A 21,099-nucleotide genomic window follows, 5' to 3' on the forward strand; every position below is an offset into this window, starting at 1 on the left:
AACTTTCACCGCAGGCACTCAGGCAGTCCCAGGACGTGTGCCGACAAGGCCTCCTCTCTACTTACATCACTTGCAATATCTCTGGAAGCTTTTGCAGCCTGGATAGGAATGGCATCTGCTCGCAGGTCGTGCCCCTTTTTCTTCTCTTCTTCCATTGCAAGCTTGTACAGTCTCTGAAAGAAAAACAAGCGTTGCCCACCTGCCTCAAACAACACTGCCTCCTGGCCCACCACTCTCCAAGGGTGGCCACTGAGCTCCAGATCAAACACCTACCTCGCTGTAGTTCACTCTGTTCTGCTGCGCTAGCAAAATATCAGGCGTGTCCGGCATAATGTGAACGCTGGTTTTATCTTTCTCCCAAGCTGACGTGTATGAGCGCTGAAAGAGTGAGCACCACGGGAAGTAGGATCTCACAAGCACAGCCAAACACCCTCACACACCCAACTAGCTGAGCGACCTGCAGCAGGGGCCTCTCCTTTGCACTGCCTCACGCACCCAGGCAGCGCTCACGCACTACAGCAGCAGGCAGCCGGAGGCAGGAAGAAAGGGGCTTCCCTCCGCTGAACGCCTCCTGCCACACCAGCCCACACATCTGCTCCAGGGCACCTGCTCCAGTGGCCTGCTAAAGGCACCCCTTTCCTTCCAACTGCAAACATAAGCAAATCTCACCTGGTTCATAATCTCAGAGTTGTGCTTCGCCAGAACCATTGGCATAGAGTCAGGAAGGCTCGTGAATTTGATGGTGTCCGGGTGTTGCCGATACTTCTTGTCACTCAGGATGAGGCATGCTCTCTTATTCTTCTCATCGTCCAGCGAACCACTTGGCAACCAGCCAATGCCCCTCAGCCACTGGAGGTCGGACTTGTACACATTCTGAAAGTAGGGACAAGGACACAAAGCAGCTCAGCAATCTCCCACACCCACACAAAAACTCCTTCCTACCAAGGGAAGCTACACCGAGGAAAGCAGAGTCCCTGGGTTCAACCTGCCAGCCAGCAGGATGGAATCCCATTAAGCTCAGCACACCAAAAGAAAGGTGCCTGATGCAAACTGTGACTGGGAAGTGTGACTCTCGCAATCTTTGCCCTCACCGGGCCCAGGCAGAAACACCCGGCAAGTCAGTATGGGCACAAAACAGGCCCACGCAATAAGCCTCCACTTGTGCTCCTCCCCTGCACCTTCTCCACCAATGGAGCAAAGCACAAGTGAGACATCGGGTGGAACAAGTCCAGGAAAGAACAACTTACATCGCTCTGCAGGTCGTACACTTTCCTGGCTTGTACAACATCGTTTTGGTCCGGCAGACAGGTCCAGCGATGCAGAGGATGCTTGTAATCAATATCGCTGACCAGCTCCTGACATTTCTTCGCCAGCACAATTCCCAGCATGTCCACCGGGCTACTGAAGTGCGTCTTTGTCTTCTCAAAGGCTTTCTTGTACTCCCTGTCACTCTGCACCTTGGCTACGTGCATAGACCACAGCATCTTGGGGTCATCCTCTATGTTCCGCGCTCCAATATGGTGGCCAAGCTGCTTGCGGTAAGCTGTTTTATATTGGTACTAGTGGAATGAAATAAGAAACAATAATTTTCACTTATTTTGGAATTGAAATTTATATTTCTGCATTGTAAATACACTTTTAAAAATTTTTAAATATTTGAGGATGTGCATAAATTTTCATGTAATTTATTTTGTGGACTTGCCATCATGGGAAGCAATATATTTTTAAAATTTATTGTAGCCCTCTCCAATATTTTTAACATTTTTATTTCATGTCCACGATATATTAGCTATTTTTTTCCTCTTCTTTCTTTTTATTGATTCTTCTAATTCTTTTCCGTTATTTTAACATCATGAAGAATAATGTAAGCACTGGGAAAGAGAGCAACATAAGAACGTTTGAATTTCACACTGTTCCTCCTCCTAAATAAAAAGACACCTTACCTCAGAGGTGTGCATCAGCTTAATGTCACACTATTATCTCCTTTATTTCCATTCAGTAAAACTCTTACCTCACTAGCTATTTCTCTGGATGCCTTTGCTGTCTTGAGTGGTATAGCATCAGAAGGAAGTTCATAGCCTTTTTTCTTCAGTTCTTCATATCCTAACTTGTAAAGTTTCTGTCGGATAAGGATTCAAAGTGATATTGATAAAAAGGTGAAATTATTCTGCCTTTAAAAAAGTAGAACTTTAGTCCTCTATTTATTGAAAATAAAGTATGAGATTTCAAATACAGTTTCATTCATCAAATGAAGTTCAACAGCTTATTTTAATAAATGTATATTTTGTAACTAATGATAGAAGATATTTCAAAATAACTATCAGTAAGTTTTCTGATTAACTCATCTGTGATCAATGCTGCCTTTTACTTGACATACTAATCTGACTGAATAATAGGGTTTTCTAGGGAGGTAGATAATACAACCTGCTGATTCTCTGCATACAATTTCAATCACAATTATCTCTTGAATACTTATGATAGAACTGCTGACATTTCTTTACCTTTTGCATGTATTCTATATTTGTTCCATTATAACAAAAAATTTGAAGTAATGCTATGTAATTCTAAAAATGCAATTCAATATAATCAGATCTTTTAACAAAACAAGTGTTGATAGGCTTACTAAATACTACTGAATACGTACCTAGAACGTTAATAGGATCAGCAGGGATGAAAGAGATGTATCTGAAAACAGCTAACTTGTGCTGAATATTTTCTTGGTTTTTTTTTTAATATTCTAGCAATTCCACTCATGCTTCCCAGTGCATAACAACTTTCACAGAAAAAAATCATAGGTGTGCTTATAATGGCTAAAATTCCAGAATTCATCTACCGCATTTTAAACCAAAGCCACAAAGAGTAATTCCAGATTTCATAAATGAAACATAGCAGAGAGACACTTACATCACTCGTGTTGATTAAGTTTGATTTAGCCAGCAAGATTTCAGGAGTATCAGGCATGATGTGAACCTGAGTCTTGTCCTTGTCCCACGCTTCTCTATACAGTACCTGAAAAAAGACACAAACGAAAATACCCTGTCTGATAAAATGCTTACATACATATCAGTGAATTCAGCTTACCTTTTCTCTTCAATAGCAATACAAAGATGTAACCTGCAAGGACGAGGTCATATAAACAATGCAAGACACTTAAATCAAATAATATACCAGCTTCTAACTAAAATACCATCTTTTTTCCTTCATTACACCCATGAAAGGTCAAGGAAAAAGTATTATGATGATACACATATACTATATAGTAAGGGTCTTATTTGCAGGTATTACTGAATAAGTTACAGAACACTAAAGACCTTAATCTCTTGAATAAGCCATAGTGCTTCTTGATAAATGAGCAATAAAGCACAGATTGCAAATATTTTGTATATTTTAATCCCATGTTTGGATACAGAGATCTTTTTAACTAATGTATACTAATGTATTCATTCATTTATCAAATTACATGTTCTGGCTCTAAAGGCAACTTACATCACTTCTATTTCTGGCATTAGATTTTGCTAAAACAATATCCATGGCATCAGGGATACTTGTGAACTTAATAGTATCTGGGTGCTGCCGGTATTTCTTCTCACTCAGAATTTCAGAAGCTTTCTTGTTCTTCTCAGATTCCAAAGACCCCAAAGGACTCCATCCAAGACCTTTGAGCCATTGTAGATCTGACTTATACATATTCTGTTAAGGAAAAAAATCAAAATCGTAATAGGTTATTTCCCTGTTGTTCTACTAAACCGTATGAAAAGACTGTCATTTTAACAGAGTTTGGTTAGCTTCAATCTGTTCTATATTAACATCCAAATGGAGTTATTAAAGACACTTTTCAATAAGCGGCAAATATTTTATTAAAAAAAAAAAAGAATTAATTCCAGAGGAAGCTTACATCACTCTGTAGTTCATAGACCCTCTTTGCTTGGATGACATCATTCTGGTCTGGCAGACAAGTCCAGCGGTGTGGCACCTGTTTGTAGTCTATATCACTAACAAGTTCCTGACACTTCTTAGCCAGAAGGAAGCCTAGCATATCCACGGGCATGTTAAACTTTGTCTTCCACTTTTCAAAATCTTTTTTGTATTCCCTCTCACTCTGCATCTTAGCTACTTGCATAGACCACATCATCTTAGGATCATCCTGTAAGCTGCGGAATCCAATGTGATGTCCCTGTTGCTTGCGGTAGCCTTCTTTGTACTTGTACTAAAATTACAAAGATTGCATTACTGGAATTACATTAAGAATCAGGCAGTGGTAAAATATACCAACAAAACATCAATATATTCACTTAATGTTGCACATTACCAATATAATGAGCAACTTGTTATGGCATCTTATGCAAAAGTTCAGTAGCCCCTTAATTCATGCGCATAACCTTGCTTGATGTCAGTGAATGCCATCCCCAGGAAATAAAGAAAGTCTCTGGAGAGGAAGAGTGCATGGCTCTGAGAATGGTCTCCTGTGCCATCTGTTTTATATAGTCACACTCTTCTGAACTCCCAAAGGCCAACACACTGCAATGTTTTGATGAATAAAATAACCAGCAATGGAAAATGCAGATACTTAACATTCAGAAACATTTCCTAATTATCAATAAAATCTCTTTCATAAATGCAGGAGTTGTATTTACATCAAGTTACAGACAAATACTAGCAATGCATGTGTCACCAGATCTATTCCAGAGCTGTAAAGAGGATTTCTCAGGACTGGCACTGGTCAAATTTGCTGTTGCTTTAAAAATGTAACATTCAAAAGAGCACACAGCTCCAGTTTATACTGCTCCTAACTTTGTACGACTAGCTATTTCATGGATGGACCACAATCTTTGGAAGTCCCAAGATGCAAGAACAATTCTCCTCAAAATATTTTCTTCACTGACTACAACGTATCAGGGAAAGAGTCTTTTTAGCAATTTTGTGTTTTATCCCAAGGCACACATTAGCAGAGAGATGGATCTGGATCTAGGGAGGCTCAGTAGGTTATAGCAATTACATAAAGTGCACAGCAGATTGAATTAAAAATGTTGCTTACATCACTTGCAATGTCCCTTGAAGCTTTGGCAGCTTTCACTGAAATGGCTTCAGGTGTGAGGTCATAGCCTTTCTTTATCATTTCTTCCCAGCCAAGCTTGTATAGTTTCTAAAATTGAAAACAATTTTAATTGAAAAGCCTTAGTAATATATCTGTCACCTTCTATTTAGATATACCAGTGATCCATATTACCAAATTCTGATCACCGCACTGGCTTCGGTTATGAGAGAAGGGCTACTAGAAAGGAAACTGAAAAAAGAGAAACTCTGATAGGCAAGAAGGTCAAGTCTTCCAAGTCTTAGGCCAGCGATTAAATAGTTTTCCTTATGGCAGCAGTTTCCTGTTATAGCTTATCTTGGGAATTTGAAACTTATCTGGGGAATTTGAATCCTGTACATCTGGGATAACTGAAAAAATTTTGATTGGCTTAACAAAATTTTAATTAATGAGCCTGTCATGTAGCTGTTAAAGAGTCAATTCAGTTTGTGCACAGTTGATTTAAGTACAAGCGCTTGCAAGTCAAAGATTCGCCTCTGAACAATAATGCAAAGCAAAAACTAAGTATTTTATGCTGCACAATTGTCACTTACACTTGAAAGATGAAAGAAAAGTTAAAATCACTGCACATACTTCTTCTATGTATTAAATTAAAAATATGCACAATGGCTTTGTATTTTTATAATAGGGAATTTGTAATGCGACTGATTTCTATGGTAAGCATAGAGCATGGACTAAGCACTTCCAGAGTTCAAAACAGGTCTCAATTCCCATATATTTTGCCATAATTTAGGCTATTTGCTACCCTGAAGATGGTACCCACTGCTACTCATAGCAGCATCAAAATTCTTGCCTCTATTTTAAAACATCCCTTCCCTTTCTTCTAACTTAGACAAATTAATTAATTTTTACTTTGAAATGGGAGGGCACCTTTTCATTTGAAGAAAGCAGACATTAATTTAAAATGTAATAGAAAGTACTAAAAAACTCTACCTGACTGTAGTTGGTCTTGTTCTGTTTAGCCTGTAGAATATCCGGTGTATCTGGCATCACATGAATCTGAACTTTATCCTTCTCCCAAGCTTGAATATAAGCATGCTATTGAAAAAAAGTGACATCAGATGTGTTAATATAAATGACGAAAGAAAGCTCTTTGGAGGTTTTCATCTTTTGGTTTGCGCACTTTGGTTACTGAAGGGTAAAGAGGAAGATGTTGACTCAGATGTATTTTACTATGTAATGATCTAATCCAGAATCAGCTGGATTAGGATCCAGTCTTCTGGATTAGAAGATCCTCGCTTCTAATGAGGTCTATGTATCAAGATTTTTGGTGTCTATGGAACAGTAATTTTCAGCTTGCTTAACAGCTCTTGGTTCAACACTCTGACAATTTCCCATGAGTCAAGCTAGTGAGAAACACACTAACAAAGGAAAGTTTCATCAAGAAATGCTGATTTACCTGAATTTAAATGTTACACCAAAATATGTCAGATTCGATACATCTTTTCTAAAAAGAAACAGTGGCTCCTTGATAGCGAACTAGGCTACAGAGAAGTTTAGACTCTCAACATTAACGATTCTATAGCAACTCTGACATGACCACTAGCCCAGCACAGGGACACAAGGCCTTACAGATTTCCTGACATGAAACCATGAGACTAGATGCTCTGATGGTCTCTTAGGAGCCATGGTTTCAGGGTTCCCCCGCCAGGGTTTCAGGAGCTACGGTTCCCCCTCTGCATTCAAAGAGTCCTAAAACGTCTTTCAACTTCAGTGCCATCCCACAGCATCCCTATGAGCCAGGTTAACAGTTCTGCTTTATCACTGAAAAATCAAATGAAATTATTTGACTTTTGCATTACAGTTGTTTTTCTAAACATTCCTTCCAGCAGCATTTTTTAAATCAGAATTACAATGCTTTTAAATGCTAAAAATACTTAAAACTTGGAATTTTGTTTGTCAACTAATAAAGATAACAGGATAAAGTACATACTGTCTGAGGTAAATATTTTGATAGGACATCACTGATTTGTAGGAAAAATTATGTATTTCCTTTCCCCAGAATTAAAAATCATTTTTATATAAGAATGAGAAGAATAGAGGATAGAGAGGTGGCCTTGAGAAAAATGAGAACAGATTTATTTATTTATTTATACCATTTATCAGTAATTGAGTGATTCAGTTAAGAAAAAATTGAAACGAGGAATCTGTAAGTGACATATTTGGTTTTCCCAGGGAGACAATGCTACATAGAGGCGGTGATACAGGCTCATACAGTGTTTATTAAAACAGATTATATTTGATGCCTGACTAAGTTTCCCCATAAATACTCACTTTATTCATTGTATTGGCATTCTGCTTTGCAAGCACCATGTCCATGGCATCACTCTGTTTTGTAAAGGGGAACATGCTGGGATGCTGGCGGTATTTCTGGTCACTTGCAATTTCTGTAGCTTTCTTAGATTTCTCCACATCCAGAGAACCAGCAGGACTCCAGCCAATACCCTTGTACCAGTCATTGTAATCCTGCTTGTACTCATTCTGCCAAACAGATCACGAAAGGCAAGTTTACACTTTACAAATAGGAGATTCTAAATAATTCTGTTGTTTCCAAAACACAGCCATAATGACCAAACAGGAAAAAAAAGTCACATCTGTGAATGATAGTCAGAAAGAAAATAGAATCTTACATCACTTTGTATCCGATTCATGTTTCTGGACAGTTCTAAACTCATTGCATCTGGTAGAAGTATATATTGGTGAATCAGTCGCTTGTAGTTAGTATTGGTTACACGATCCTGCGCCTCTTTAGCTGCCATGATACTAAATGCATCAGAAGGCGTTTGGTAATGTGTCTTGCTTGTCTCATAGGCTTTCTTGTATTCGCGATCAGACTGCATCTTAGCCACTTGCATGTAATGGACAAGCTTGGGATCATCCTGAAGACTGCGGAAGCCTACAAGTTTTCCCTTGTCTTGTTCATAACCTAATTTGTACTTAAACTGTGAAAAGAACAGAGACAGAAGCTTTAATTCTACTTGTAAGACAAGCAATACCTATCTTGGAAGGAAGAAAACAAAACACTTAATTTAAAATAAGATTTTAAAGTTGTTAAGCAAACACCACAAAGAATATGGGAATGGCAGCTTTGTCAACTTATTTTGCTTTAAAGAACACCCTAAGAGTAGATGTCTCAAATTTTAAAGTCCCTTTTAAAAGCAGCATATTTAAAACTTTTTTTGAACAATGAAATTTCCTTACAACAGTTTATTCTGCCTTTACGTGAGGTCAAAGGAACATATAAGATCTAGTTTGCTGAAGACAGTTCTTTCCAAAATGTGCACTTTTTACCCTTTTCATGCTCTTGTTTAGAGTTCCCCATACTAGCTCTAAAAAGAACTATTAGAACCAGGGTAAGTTAACCCACACAGTTCTCCATTACCATTGCCATCCTGCTTCCAAAACTTAGCTTAGGTAATTATCTTTATGGTAGTCTGCAGCATACTCAGAATACTCAAGCTGAGATCTAAAGACCAGCCATAAATTCAAACATCTAATCATCATTTCCATTAAGCTCAGCTGTTCAAATGATCTAAAAAATTCAAATACAAGATTTTTTGCATTTGTTTGCTTAACAAAAGGAACGGTTCAAATTCTTAACCGCTTCCTCAGTCCCTAATCAACCCTGGACAACGGAGTACACAGACTAAGTATTAACTTTTTTTTCTTTCACTGCTTACCACTGGGAGATAACTGAGAATGGAAGAACCTTCCTCTCAGCCTTAGAGCAGTGGAGAGCAAATTGACTTTGCAGAGGCTACTACATCACCTATGTTCTTGAAAAAAATGGAGGTCTAAATAGCGTGTCCTTAGGCCCTCACTTCACCCCTGTCTCAGGCCGGCTTTGTGCCAGCCACAGCCAAATCCCCGTCACTGATAGGCAAAGGAACTCAGAATGGGCTGGGATTCCAGAAACCTACATCCTCCGCACCAATAAATTCAACAGGACTGCCACCAAAGGAGCAGATAACTGTACAATAGCACCAAAAATAATTTATTTTAAAGCTATACTTGTTCTTTTCAAAAATTTATAAGGCTGACCTCTGAACATTCGGTATAAACGACAAATATCCAATGTACCTTTATAAAGTATCCAAGCACCATCACACTGAGGAATAAACTGCATAGGTATTTTTTTCTAAGAAGAGTCCCACATAAATCTCCTCACCTCTCTAATGAAGAAACTGTTTTTTAACCCTGCTAGCAAAATTATCAGAATATTTATGTCAAATATGTTCAAATTATTTACAAACAAGAGAATAAAGAAAATTCATATAACTGGCATACAAAATTGTATCATGTCAAGAAATGAATGCTTTATAATGTCTGAAATGGACTATTTTCTCTTTTATGAACTTACATCACTAGCAATGTCCCTAGAAGCTTTGGCAGCTTTAATAGGAATAGCATCAGCTCTGAGATCGTACCCTTTCTTCCTAGATTCTTCAAAAGAAAGTCTGTACATTTTCTGTGAAAAGAAAGAAAAGAAACATTCTTTAAAAAAGCAAACCACCCAACACTTGTATAAAAACTATTCATTATATACAATAACTTGAAATACAGACTATTCATATGTTTTAACGCTCCCTCAACAGCTGTTTAAAGCATTCAGGCACTCAAAGAGCTGAATATTCCTTCAAAATTAACTCCAGTCCTAGCATTTATAAATCAATGCAGTTGAATCAAACTGTAACGAGTAAGATAATCTATAACAACAGAGCAAATAATTGCATTTGTTTCCCACATGCTCAAATATTGGTTTAGTTGCATCTATAAGGATATCATCTTTTTAAAAAATGTGATAAACATGCCTACTTATGTGCAAAATTAAGATTTGCATGATTACAAACAATTCTTTATTTAGCATACACAGATTTAACCACTAGCTACTGTAAAACTGGCTATAGTATCATTTGTTACACAAAAATAGATTCAATCTGCAAAAAAGAATTTTGAATCCACTACAAAATTTTGTGTATTAGTAAATAAAATAATAAACACAGTAACAAACATGGATAACATTCAAATTCTATTATTTTGTTAATAACTATTATATTTTAGTTACCTACATTTATACTTCATAATGTGTCTATAAATACTATGTTTTTTTCTTTATATTAGGTATTTAATTTCGGGGAAGGAAGAGAGGAAAAGGAAAATAAATAGCTTTTTGTGCAAACTTGTACAGGTTAGCAAAGTGAGAATTACGGACACCTTCCTATGCTGTCACCTCATTTATTCCTAATAAAAAACAGCAGCAAATTATTAGCCTTACAGACAGTACTTACATCACTTAGATTAAACGCATTGGCTTTTGCTAAAGCAATCTGTGGAATATCTGGTGTGATATGAACTTTCTTTTTGTCTTCTTCCCATGCTTGTTTATATTGGTGCTGGAAGGATAAACGGAAGATGTCAACATAACAATCTCAATCAAAAAAATAAATAAAATTATTTCTTATTAAAGTAATTCCCTATTTTAAATGTAATCTTTCTTTTGTGATATGAACATTACAATGATGCAACTGCTAGTATGGTAGGAATATTTGTATTTTAATTTTATCACTTACAAGCAGTGTGAATCAGGAACAGCTCATGAAGTTAATAGTGTAAGGCTGAAATAAAAGTGGAAGAAATACTGATCTTGCCACAGTATTCTCCTGCTTTTCTCTTGCTCAACAGTGTTAGCAACAATCATCAGCATAAAACAATAGGTTTCAAACCCAAGTCAGAGAGTATACAAAAAAAATTGTTAAAAGAGTAGGCTATTTGGTCTGAAATAGAGGATTATTACTTATCTCTTGGAAAATAAATATCACTTGAGAGAGATAATAGAGCTTTTCTTAGAGGAAGTTGAGCTAAGAGATGTGCACCTAAAATTCTGGTGGTCCTGTAACTACAATGCACATGAACACTAGACACTTCTACTGAACACCGGCGGATGAGAGCAGTTCAGCAGGAGAATCAGAAATTAAGTATCTCATTATAAATGCATTCATATTATAGAGCAATTTCATATCAATGTAACAGGCATCAGATGAAACAGACCATACATTTAAAAGTTTAAATCCTTTTCTCAAAAGGGATCACTCCAATACTTTCAGCTCCTAGAGTCAAACTCTTAAAAGTCTAAAATCTGTTATGCTGGGCAAACCTTACTGAACAGCATATGACCCCCAGGTGTGTCTTTGCATGTATTTCTCAGAAATACTTTGGCCAAGCTCTGCTTTCAAGTATAGCAAAGCTCTATTAAGGTTAAATACAATGACAGTCAAGCATATTCATTAGTTGCCAAAACTGACAATTTCAGAAGTTGCTCATATAGTAAAACTGTATATTAGATCAAGTATAATTTGGTTTTTATTCCCGCAAACTTAAAAACACTTTCTTACCTCATCCATGATTTTTGCATTATTTATAGCTAAGACCATGCTCATAGAATCCATAGGAATGGAGAACTTCAACTTGTCTGGATGCTGACGGTATTTCTTTTCACTGACAATTTCCATCGCTTTTTTGTTCTTCTCAGCTTCCAAGGAGCCCAATGGCATCCATCCGACACCCTTCATACTTTCATCATATTCTGCTTTGTATTGATTCTGGAAGCAGAAAGAAAAGAAAATAATCAGGTACATGAAAAAATCTACAAATCATGATACTTCTTTCATGTGTTTAATGAATATTAGATTTTGAATGCATTTATTCTAAAAGGAACCAAACAGTACTAAGATGTATCCAGAGTTTATTTAGAAATATATTACAGTGGTATCTCTTTTTTATTATCCTGTCTTTCATACAGTGTTCAGATCCTCCTGATGACAGATTGCTTGCATGAGATTACATGATTAGGCCTTCCTGAAGAAGAGGATTCACTTGAACCATTATGCATAAACATGAAAAAAAAAATCTATCTCCTCTAGAATTTAAACATCCCAGGAACTCTGGGAGCACAGCTACTTAGCTGGTTTCCCCTTTTTCTGAAAGGACATCTTTTTGGAAAGTACAAAATAAAACTGTTGTGAAGCTTTTCTTGCCTTGGCCTGCACACAAGTATTGCTCCTAAAGAGCCTGACTGGACATATGAGCAATAAACATACACTTTGATTTATAAATAAAATGATGTGTTTCCCAGCCCAAATTCTTTAGCAACAGATGTAAATTAATATTTCAGACCAGTCTGAGAAATATACAATCACTATCATTGCTGGAGGTCTCATTTTATGTACTAGATCTTAATATATAACTGAATGAATTTTGCTAAGAAAATTGTGCTATTTATCTTACAGTATTCACTTGTAAACTAAGCATCATTTCATTCGCAATGCAAAGGTTGAAAAGTCTCTCACTTACATCGCTCTGTATCTGCATCATGTTTTTGGCTAATTCGAGACTCATAGCATCAGGCAAAACATTGTAAGTATGGATCAAGTTTCTGTAGTTTGCATTCGTAGCCACTTCCTGCGCCTTCTTGGCTGCCACAACGCTGAGCATGTCGACTGGGGTATGGAAATTAGTTTTTGCCTTCTCATAATCTTTTTTGTATTCACGATCAGATTGCATCTTAGCCACCTGCATGAAGTGCACCAGCTTGGGGTCGTCTTCAAGGCTGCGGAACCCAATATGCTTTCCTTTTGCTTTTTCGTAGGCTAGTTTGTATTTATACTGACAGGAGGAAAGACAAAGAGCAGCAAAAACTTAAATCAAAACATGCATTATTAGGCTCAGTTTTTTCTCTAAAAGCTTACAAAATATTTGTTCTTTTTCATCACAAGTTCTTTTTCACTGGTCCTCAGGTTTAGTCACTTAAACTTGTTCACTCTTACAAAATAGCCCATAGAACAAATGCATATGAAGCTCAGCAAAATGCACTATTCAGTGTTATTCTACTGGAGACAAAATACCCCTGAGAGCAATTGCTGTAAAGGTTTACCACATCAAGCAAATAACTGAAACCTAGATGATTCAAAATGCTTGAAAAATCACACTTGCGCATAACATAGCACTCTGCAAAAGATCTGATTGGCTTTATAGGTCGAACAATGAGCTTCTCTGAGTGCTACCAGACAATAAAACTTACATCACTTGCAATGTCTCTGGAGGCTTTGGCTGCTTTTATTGGAATAGCATCTGGCTGCATGTCATAACCTTTCTTCTTGTCTTCCTCCCATCCAGCTTTGTACAGTTTCTAATTTAAAACATAAAAGAGAACAGTTATTCTAATAAGAAAGTGAAAGTATTAAGCACCTTATATCTGAATTTAAGTATTTTCACAAGAGACATAAAAATTACACCAATTTTTGATTTGCACATTAGTAACAGACATTGAATGTCCACTTTGAGTATGATAGCTCACATCACTCATGGTGATCTGGTTCACTCTAGACTGCAGAATTTCTGGAGTATCCGGCATAACATGAATGCTGGTCTTCTCTTTGTTCCATTTATCAGTGTAGAGCCTCTGCAATGACAAAGTGATATTTAGTACTGGAAAGGCATCACACTCATAAAATAAGAGCTTGCTTTCAGTTTGTTCATGTATATATAATAATAATAAAAATAATATTTTGCAGTACAAAGTTCCATAAACACTACAAATAATCTTCATAAATATAACTGAAAAATAACAATATTATATTCCTCTTCTTTCTTTTGTACTTCATCTGAGAAATCCGCAGTATGTTTTGATAACTAATAAATACTGAAAATGAAAATTTTCAGTCTGTATTTTTCCCTGCTTTGTATCCTTAAATGCAAAGCGTATTTCTTTCCTGCACCCTCTTTCCACGGCAAACATGGAATAGGATCTGTGGTGTTCCAAATACTGGGGATACATGTCAAAGTATTCCTGCTTTCAGAGTATACTTATACAAAGTTAACAGTTTTTTTCCAGCTCACTGATTATTAATACTATTTCCTACAGAAAAAGAGCAAAGGTTACATAAGTGCTATAAATCTGGAGAGGGTATCTCTAATCTTATACAGAGAGGAGAAAGCTCTAATCTTTATAAACAGAAAGTGAAACACTTGTAATTATGGGTCCAGTCTGGGGCTTCCATCTGTGTACAGTGCACAGTCCTATCCAAGCAAATCAGTACATCCATTTGGAATTCTAATTACTTCAGTGGGAATGTATCCACAAGACAATTTTGCCCAAAGAAGGCCTAACTCAGGCCTAGCTCAGTCATGACCATCGGAAAAAATTCTCACCTTATTCATGGTCTTGGCATTTTGTTTAGCAAGCACCTGTTCCATTGCATCCATCGTAATGGAATATTTCAGCTTGTCTGGGTGCTGGCGATACTTCTTTTCGCTAAGAATCTCTGTAGCTTTCTTGACCTTTTCTAGATCCAATGACTGAACTGGCATCCAACCAACTCCTCTTAACCAGTTATTAAAATCTGCTTTGTAGGCATTCTTTTAAAAAATAAACAAGGAAAAACAGAGTGGGATAAAGAAAATTAGAATGCCCAGATACATAAAAACAGATGGGGTCTTAAAATTTCTCCTGGTCATTCATTTTTGAAGGAAAGTGTAGACAATTATGCTAGAACAGTTAATGTTTTCCAAATCCTTAGCATAAAATTAGAAACTATTGATGTGTTAGGGACAAACAAATTCTGTTCACTGAACCAATGTGTAGAACTCCCACTAGAAACCAAATGCACAGATCTTGGAACAAAGTTTGAGTGGTAAAGATGAAAAACTGACAAAAATACAATCAGTTTTAAATGACAGTCTTGTTTGTCAGTAGATTCAGTTCTCAGTGGAATTAATTCACTGCAAAATTTCTTCAACACCTTCTCCTTAATGGCCTGGTTCTGCACATTCTTGAATAGATACCATTCCAATTTTATCACACTTTACAACATGGCTTTTAAAACAGATAAAGATATGAAGATGCTATGAAAATAAAGCGAAGCTCAGTGTTAAAAAAAATGAGACCATCATATTTACACCTGACAAAAAGACCACATGCTTTTATAGCATATGCACGCAAGGCAAAATTCATCCCAAAGTATCACTTTTCTCTCCTTGCAAACATCCTGAGTTTGACAGCCAAACAAGCTCAGCCAACTCAGCGAGAACAGGTAAAAATGCAAGGGGGAAGCAAAAAAACCTGAGATGAACATTTCTGTATTTGGGAAGAACACAGTGTCTACAGCTCAGATCCTACTTGCTGGACAATACGAATATACACATTGTCCTTCGCCAAACAAAGCTTAGAATGTGAAGAACACTTTCAATCAGGCAGTTCAAGCTTTCTTGGAATTTCAAATTTGTCAGAGGACTTTTAAAAATGCAGATTAAACAAAATACTGTCTGGATAAACCAAATGCAGGGCCCCAAGTTACATCAGTGGAAAAAATGGAAATGAGTCACAGAACTTAATGGAAGCTTTTACAAAGCTTTTGTATAACCTAATCATGAATCCTTAGAGTACATGGCATATGCCGCTGTTGGAGGACAAAGACAGGAAGGAAAAGGGAAGAAAATTAATCAGGTTTAAAGCCTTACATATAACCTATCTATGTACATAATGTATATTTTCTGTAAATCTAAATGTTTTTTATGTTGTTATATATGTTATATATTTATTTGTGACTAAATCATAGTCATAATTTAGACTCTGTACATTGCCTAGGATCTCTGACAATACAAATAATAAACACAATAATAACACCCTCTAATTACAAATCCAAACACAAGAATACAGGATTTAGAAAAATATGTTAATTTACTGGGAAGCAGCCAAATATTTAGAGAAACAAAGAAAGTTGTTACTTGTTAGGTAAGCTCCCTGGAACTTATTAACTACACATAATTATGATAATCTTTGGAAAATACAGGGTTCTAGAGCAGACACTTCCCAATCCATTGTCAATCCACTACTGTTCATTTTTTAGCCTTAATATGTTAATACAGTAATACAGTAATTCTCAGAAGATAAAATTAGGATGATTAATTATTACTTACATCACTCTGAATCTGCATCATATTTCTTGATAGTTCCAGGTTCACAGAATCAGGCAAGAGTGTATAATTGTGAATTAGCTGCTTATAGCCGGTGTTTGTAACTGCTTCCTGGGCCTTCTTGGCAGCTGTCACACTGAACATATCCAAGGGAGCATGGTATTTGGTCTTGCTGACTTCATAATCCTTCTTGTATTCACGATCGGATTGCATTCTGGCCACATTCATGTAATGAACAAGTTTAGGATCATCCTGCAGGCTACGGTATCCAACCTGTTTGCCTTTGTCTTTCTCATATGATTCCTTGTACTTGTACTAGAGATAAAGTAAAAGAAAGCCTTATCCACTTTGGAAAGAAAAGACATACTTTTGGTAAGTTTAATGCTTTGAAATTCAATATTGTAATAGCTGCAATTCATTCTATAAACTCATAAATTGTTTTTCAGACAGCTCTGGATTATTTAGGTCAAAAAGAAGAAGGTTGCTGGATTACTCAGCTTGTCTTAACTCCCAGCATAGATACAGATCTAGATATGCAATAAAAGCCCTCTTCTGCCATTGCCTGTGCCATATTATATTTTATTGCCATAGTCCTCTAATTCTGAGGAATATTTAGCTTTTAATTAAAACACTAGCACAATACTATGCAATTGAAAAGCCTAAAACATCCAGACAGCTAGACAACCCAACATTCAGATACTGGGGAGAGGCAGGTGTAAGTGGGTTGGAAGTGATTTTTAGCCTTTTGCTAACACTACTGAATTTATTTCTGGGTTCCCAATCTCCTTTCATAGCCTGCGTCAGATGGCACACTGACCTTTCCTGCTGCCAATTGACTGAGCTTGACTGATAATAATCACATTTCTGTACAGCTGGTGAATGCCATACAAGTAGACCTACAGTTCTCCAGCAGTTATGAATAAAGAATAAATAAGTTATAAAAGAGGAACTTTCAGATAAGCTGGTGCACACCTGAAGTACATTAAGTTTCCATATAACAAAGAGCTCCAGCTCACCAGCACTTAGCTACATTATGACCCATTTCTGAAGAAATGGCTTTTTTCTGAGGTTCACAAACTTCCAGTACTTTCACAGTACCATAAAATTTCAATTCTCAGAGATAAGCTTCTCTATTTTACTATATGGATATAGGATGTGCTCTATAGCATAATACGCTGCAGAAGCTTTAATGAAACAGATCTTTGTATTTCGCTCTACATAAATTATACTTACACCACTGGCAATATTTTGAGAAGCTTTAGCAGCAATAATAGGAATGGCATCTGGTTTCAGATCATATCCTTTGGCAATAGTTTTTTTCCAGTCTGCTTTGTAGTTAGCCTTATAGGGGGAAAAAAGGTACAAGTTAGCAATGTTACAAGTAGTAACTGTAACAAAGTTGTTTAAACTCCTATTTTTATTATAGTTACAGGTATTCAGTTTAGTCTGTGCAACTGCAAGGAAAAAAGTTGACCTCTGCACAACTACATTTATATTATGGTAAATAAATCTACCACAAAGATAGCAAAGCATTTCAAGACGATCACTTTAATTCATGTAGCTAACTCATTAACTCCTTAGGCATTTTTTGCAATTTTTACACAGAAAAACTCTGTCAGCAGTGCTTGTGCCCTTGCTTAAGCAAAATTCTTTTTCATTTCACTGAAGCTTTAGAAATTCTTTTCTGTAGCTCCAAAATCAGGACATCTGGTCTTAAGTGACTTAAAGGAGTCTGACTGGTTCTTTGTTAGTGGATAGCATCTGGACAGGCTAACAGTACTTGATAGCTTTCTACGGCATGGGATAAAGAGAGCTGTCAGCTTTCACCCAGTTCCTAGAGGTCTGATAATGCGACCAAAAATTTACTATTACAAAGGCAATAAAGCTGATACTATCAGTGGAGATCTCTGCAGTGTTGGAGGGACGCAAGAAGTCGTGGAAAGCAGGCAGACAGTAACGGAATGGTGGAGAAGAAGCGTTACATAGCATATCCCCACACTAGCTGAGTTAATTTCCTTTGAAAGCCCAGCAGCAGGAAACATCGTACAGAGAACTTGTACAACAACTTGCCTACGCAATATGTGTTTTGCATAGAAAGAGATGACATAAGTCTCCAAACTTACAGGGATTTGAATAATAAAAGATATGCTGGGTTCCTTATTCAGTCTATCCAAACACTTTGGCAAAAAGCACCAAAATGTGTTTATGTTCATTAGTACTCAGAGAAGCACTTTAAAAATTGCTTAACAAGGATAAAACCCATTGACTTCTAGAAACAAGAGTTCAGCTGAACTCACACTTGCATTTCTATATTCAAATATAGTAGCACAAATAAATAAAAGGCCATTTTTCTATTAAGTGAGTGATAAATATATTATTGAACAAACTATTGGTTATATGCTCACATCACTCAAATTGAAGGCATTGACCCTGGCTTGAATAAACTGTGGAACATCAGGATCCAGAGTGTATTTGTGTTTTACTTTTTCACCCTCTTGCTTATATGTTACCTGAAAGGAAGAATAAATAACATATTTGTTGACAATATAAGGTAGGTAACATTACTGTTAACAAATAGGCAAAGTTATAATGCTTAATTCTTACCAACAAATGGTAATTTTACTACTTGTACAGTTTTTAGAATTTAAACGTTTTTAAGATGGAATATCAGTTATTTTATATATATCATATGTACAATAAAAAATAAAATGACTATACTGCACAAATAGTGAAAAATGTCTTACATCACTCAGTTGCTTGGTATTGTGCTGAGCTAAAACCATTGGTATTGAATCTGGTATACTTGTAAATTTGATGGTGTCTGGGTGCTGACGGTATTTCTTTTCATTTAGTGCATCTCCAGCCTTTTTAGCTTTTTCAGCATCCAGAGAACCCAGGGGACTCCATCCAATACCCTTGAACCAGCTGTTATAGTCTTGTTTGTACACATTCTGAAGGAGAGAAAGCCAACATGGACCAAGATTTTCCCACAGAATTACAATCTTTCTGTTTAAAACCATAATCACACAGTCTAGCCAAAGTGTTCTACATTAGCAGGAAATACTTACAAATTCTTAAAGGGAACAGACTTTTTTTAAACTTCTCTGTGATTTTGCAAGGATGAAAATTAGCCACTGTAGTTTTTCCCTCATGATTCATTTCTTATCAACAGTGACATCCCTTCAGTATTTACTAAGCTCTTTTTCACTTACCCATGTGAAAATTTTCACTGTATGGTGTCCATCTATCATGGCTGAATTTGTTCTGTGTTGCAACAGAGTCTAATGGACTTGGCCTTATACAGAGGTCTACGGGGCAGAGACTTTTCTACTTCTAGTGAGCCAATGGGGATGCAATCAATGCCTTTCATCCAGATATTATAATCTGCTTTGTAGGCATTCTAATCAAAAAGTGAAAATAATATTTAAAAAGCTAGGAATCAAAACAATTCAGGGACCTCTCCTGAGTCTCCATAGTTTTTCTTTGAGGTGCCTCAACAAATTCTGTTCAAATGAGGTTTTACTTACATCACTCTGAATCTCCATCATGTTTTTGGTCAACTCCAAGTTCATTGCATCTGGTAAATAAGTATAGTGGTGCAGGAGGTTCTTGTAATTAGCATTGCTGGCAATCTCTTGAGCCTTCTTGGCAGCCACAACATTGACCATATCCAGTGGGGTGTTGTACTTAGTTTTTGTTTTCTCATAATCTTTCTTGTACTCTCGCTCAGACTGAATCTTGGCTACTTTCATATAATGAACCAGTTTCGGATCATCTTGGAGGCTCTGGAAGCCAATATGTTTACCCTTGGCAAGTTCATAGCCTTTTTTATAGTTAACCTGTTACAGCACAAAAGAACACAGAGCATATCATCTTAAGTGCAGTAACTTAGCAAAAAGTAAATTAAAAGCAAAACTATGCTTATGGTTTTTTACAAGAGTATCCCTCACATATAAATCGGTGACCTATAAATTGGTGACCTATACAAAACAATCATCATAAAACCAAACATGTATCTCTTTACAATTCACTGCTTAATTTACAGTTAGTTAATTTACACAGTATTATTACTTCAATTATACTGATCAGAAGAGGGAAAGGAGTCTTGAAATACTAAGGGACTTCCCTGAGGCCATCCCCAAGAATCTACTCCAAAATCCAATGACATCTTAGAAGGTTTTTCATCTCATTTAGGATCAAGCCTATAATCAGGGACAGAGAGAATTCAGGGCTTTATTGCTCATGAAGCTGTCACTAGTGACCTAGCCCTTATGATTTTCCTTAATCATATTGGAGTGCAGGATATTTTATTTATTCCCAGAGAATTACATAATGAGACAGCCTTTACTAAGTGTAATTATATTGTACAAATATTTTAGCAAAGCAAAAAAAACCAATAAAATATAATGGTGTTAATTAAGGTCAATCTATGTTTAGATAAAAAGTGCAATAACACACTCCATAAACGTAATAAAGAAGTTAACCTTCAGATATCATAAATAAATATAATCACGAACATTGCTTAAGCAAACTCTTCTGAATTAAACACTTCCTTGAAGAAGGACGTACTTACATCACTGACAGCCTGTCTAGCAGCCTTGGCAGCTCTGATAGGAATAGCATCACTTCTTAGATCATATCCCTTTGATTTTAATTCTTCCAATCCAGTTTTGTAGTAGTTCTAAAAGAAAAGGTGAATTTGGAATGAACAGTTTCTAGCTAACGGAATCTTAAAAATCTAAGCTGAATCAAGAGCTCTGGATTCAAAATACACTTACATCACTAATATTATAGGCATTAACTTTAGCCTGGATAAACTGGGGTACATCTGGAGGAAGGTGGTACTTGTGAATAACTTCTTCACCTTTGGATTTATACAGTACCTGCAGAGAAAATTAAAGAAATAAATTTGGCGGCCTAATGTTTATAGACTACAAATACTTAATCATGCTGAGTGATACAGCTTAAATATTTCATTTTATCTCACTCATGAAGAAAGACAGAGATGAAATACTAGTCCTTGCCAAGTGAATGGC

At 36.5% G+C, this 21,099-nt stretch overlaps 1 protein-coding gene across 1 annotated transcript in view; it reads right to left on the reverse strand.

Moving 5' to 3' along the window:
- The window catches only part of NEB (nebulin), a 146,712-nt gene that overhangs the window by 99,472 nt on the left and 26,141 nt on the right, over positions 1-21,099 (reverse strand). The window contains exons 22-47 of the mRNA XM_067298601.1: positions 20,842-20,946; positions 20,637-20,744; positions 19,591-19,902; positions 18,808-19,014; positions 18,469-18,573; positions 17,297-17,404; positions 16,067-16,378; positions 14,300-14,506; positions 13,446-13,550; positions 13,170-13,277; positions 12,443-12,754; positions 11,485-11,691; positions 10,381-10,485; positions 9,453-9,560; positions 7,723-8,034; positions 7,367-7,573; positions 6,026-6,130; positions 5,036-5,143; positions 3,896-4,207; positions 3,487-3,690; positions 2,905-3,009; positions 2,012-2,119; positions 1,248-1,559; positions 670-873; positions 274-378; positions 66-173 (exon numbers count right to left, since the gene is read on the reverse strand). Coding sequence (XP_067154702.1) covers positions 66-173; positions 274-378; positions 670-873; positions 1,248-1,559; positions 2,012-2,119; positions 2,905-3,009; positions 3,487-3,690; positions 3,896-4,207; positions 5,036-5,143; positions 6,026-6,130; positions 7,367-7,573; positions 7,723-8,034; positions 9,453-9,560; positions 10,381-10,485; positions 11,485-11,691; positions 12,443-12,754; positions 13,170-13,277; positions 13,446-13,550; positions 14,300-14,506; positions 16,067-16,378; positions 17,297-17,404; positions 18,469-18,573; positions 18,808-19,014; positions 19,591-19,902; positions 20,637-20,744; positions 20,842-20,946 — 4,599 coding nt within the window. The remainder of the gene's footprint in view (positions 1-65; positions 174-273; positions 379-669; positions 874-1,247; positions 1,560-2,011; positions 2,120-2,904; positions 3,010-3,486; positions 3,691-3,895; positions 4,208-5,035; positions 5,144-6,025; positions 6,131-7,366; positions 7,574-7,722; positions 8,035-9,452; positions 9,561-10,380; positions 10,486-11,484; positions 11,692-12,442; positions 12,755-13,169; positions 13,278-13,445; positions 13,551-14,299; positions 14,507-16,066; positions 16,379-17,296; positions 17,405-18,468; positions 18,574-18,807; positions 19,015-19,590; positions 19,903-20,636; positions 20,745-20,841; positions 20,947-21,099) is intronic.

Source organism: Apteryx mantelli, chromosome 6 (genome assembly GCF_036417845.1).
Source record: "Apteryx mantelli isolate bAptMan1 chromosome 6, bAptMan1.hap1, whole genome shotgun sequence".
In the NCBI taxonomy this organism is placed as follows: Eukaryota; Metazoa; Chordata; class Aves; order Apterygiformes; family Apterygidae; genus Apteryx; species Apteryx mantelli.